Below are 2,562 nucleotides of genomic sequence, written 5' to 3' on the forward strand. Positions count from 1 at the left end.
TACTGTTGATGCTCTCTTTTGGGTTTTGGGCTTTGTTTTTGCAGGCTCAAAGTGGAACGATAGCCAATAATTGTCCACGGGTTGTGAGACCTGGGCTTGATATCCAAATGATCCTAGTCCTACAAGGCCATCTTCTGCCAATTACAAATAGCTACCCACAAAATGGAGCCCAACGCTAACAGTAACATCATTTTTTTCCCCGAAATTTGTTATGTTTGTCTTAAGTACTGTTCTTTAACTGCTACGTGAGGAAGATAAATGGAGGTTGGTATCTAGCAGAAATGTAACGTAATATTTGCATGGAGTCCTATACATGCATGCTATATGGTTTTACCGTTTTGCAATTCCTACCCTAAATTTTATTCACTTCACCTTTAACTTCCCTCTCATTTTCCATTTCTAGGCCCAAGTTTAGCCAATCGAATTGCTCGGTACTCTGTACCTTATAGACATACATATGGCAGGTGATGAGGATGATCAATCAGTTGATCGACTTTACACATAACAATCATCTAATTACACTGCTATCCAAAGCAGTTGAGCTGATAATTAAAGCGATTGACACTTGGAGGAGATTGGTAATTAGGAGCAAGACCTTGTGCAATCGAACTAAAACTTGCAAATAATTCACCATACAAGAGGCTAAAACGTCTGTGGTCACATTTTGAACTCTCCAAACTTCTAACCATTCAAACTTGATTAATTATCTTGCATATCTCTCATCCCAATATTGCTTGATGAGTAGTATTATTATTTTTTTTAATAGCTTTTGGCTTGTTTTTTAAGCATTTAATTATTCCAAACTTCTGAATCTCAAGTCCTAATTATAGATAACTTGTATATAATATATGATCTTAACTATAGAACAAATTGATCACTCAACAACGCAGTTCATTGATATTTTTCACATGGTTGTGAAACAAGAACAATCATTCTCGTGTAGTATAGCTATATATATATTTACATTCAAAATGATCGTTCTATCGCTTCCACAGTTTCACATTCTACAGTTAATAAGACAATACACAACAAAAAGACCCATTATGAGAGAGTGATCAATATTAGGCTCCACGACCATTGTCAAAACATCGCTGCCTAAATCCACCCCATATGTTGATTTCTTTCTCTTTAACTGTCCATGAAAAACATGACAAACTTAGCACAAAACTTATGCAATATTCAACTCAAAGTTCTATATGAATGAATGAATGAGAAAAGGTATAAGACTAAAATCACCTCTGCAACAAGCCCACCGGATTGGTCTACTATTTTGCACACTGACTTGCTCTTCCAGGTTTGAATCTTATAATGATGTGATTGATTCTCATCTAACCCCACAATAACCTCACATGGTGAGTCCCCTTTTGAAATCCTCAAGCTTTTTCTAACTTGAAAACAAGGCTTTTTTATAACAGTCTCTTTGTCACTGGATCTATAGCCCTCCCAAAACCTGAACAACTTGAATCTCTACACAAAGAGCACAAATTATAAGCAAAATAAATTTATAGTCCATCTTTTCAAAATGATGATATATTGATATTTAATAAACTTGTACCTTTCTCAGTATGGTAAAGAGGACTTTGCCCTTGATATCCATAAGATAAACTTCATTACTACACTTGCAGTTGTAGTTATCAACACGATACACGATTTGACCATTAGCATCAAAGACAGTGCAACCTTTGCCACTGAGTACTAGAGATTTCATCCATATTGTAAAAGTTTCTTGATTGGAAGTGAGGTAGCAGGAGGTAGAGGGAATTATTGCTTGGGGATGAACCTTTGCCATGATAAGTAAGTCGGTTTTACTTTTCATAGACAGATAGACTATAGAACTAGATGTCAAAAGCTGAGCTAACTGGCTAGGAATTGTGTTGTCTTATATATAGAGCATATTTTGAAGTAATGGAAATTTTATTTTTTTAATAGTTTTGTTGAGCTAATGATAATTAAAAATGTAATTTTTTAAAAAGAAAATTACAACATATAGAAGAGAACTTAGAAATCCAATAGTCATGCTTTTATACTTTGTTTAATATGGCCTGGGGCACTAGTCCTTTTCATTTTTTGGTTGAATTGTATTTAAAACATTGATATGGGAGAGCCAGTATATTCTTTGGTCATTCATTGTTTAAGTTCATGACTTGTTCCTAGCATTAAAAAAACACACCCAAAAGGGAAATATTAAAAAAAAGTGCATACTTTTACGAACTAATTAATGTGTTTAAACAACCTTATCACTTTAGTGACCATGCCCCATGTCATAAGGCACTTTCACACTTACATTCTGGAGTTTTAGTCAGGTCGGAACTTGGTGGCCCTGATATGGAGTTCTCTTAGGCGCACATGCATCACATTTAGTTCCACATATTCTTGATGCAATATAGATAGTTAGATAGGTTAGGATGAGTGCCCTAAAATCCTATTGTATGATGTTATGTATGATATTATGTATGACATTATGTTATAAATAATGAGGTTTTTTTATTATCTAAAATAATGGTGACATGAATATTTAGACATTATCATATAGTCATTGAGATGCATAATATGTGATTTAGT

At 34.2% G+C, this 2,562-nt stretch overlaps 1 protein-coding gene across 1 annotated transcript; it reads right to left on the minus strand.

Annotated features, from left to right (window-relative positions):
* Positions 1–997: 997 nt before the first annotated feature.
* LOC115963083 (protein LURP-one-related 11-like) lies at positions 998–1,789 on the minus strand. Its single transcript, XM_031081970.1, has 3 exons — positions 1,556–1,789; positions 1,237–1,467; positions 998–1,132 (listed from the first exon to the last, which is right to left on the minus strand). Exons 1-3 carry the CDS (start codon positions 1,787–1,789, stop codon positions 998–1,000), a joined length of 600 nt encoding a protein of 199 aa, XP_030937830.1.
* Between the last annotated feature and the right edge of the window lie 773 nt (positions 1,790–2,562).

Source organism: Quercus lobata, chromosome 10, assembly GCF_001633185.2.
Source record: "Quercus lobata isolate SW786 chromosome 10, ValleyOak3.0 Primary Assembly, whole genome shotgun sequence".
In the NCBI taxonomy this organism is placed as follows: Eukaryota; Viridiplantae; Streptophyta; class Magnoliopsida; order Fagales; family Fagaceae; genus Quercus; species Quercus lobata.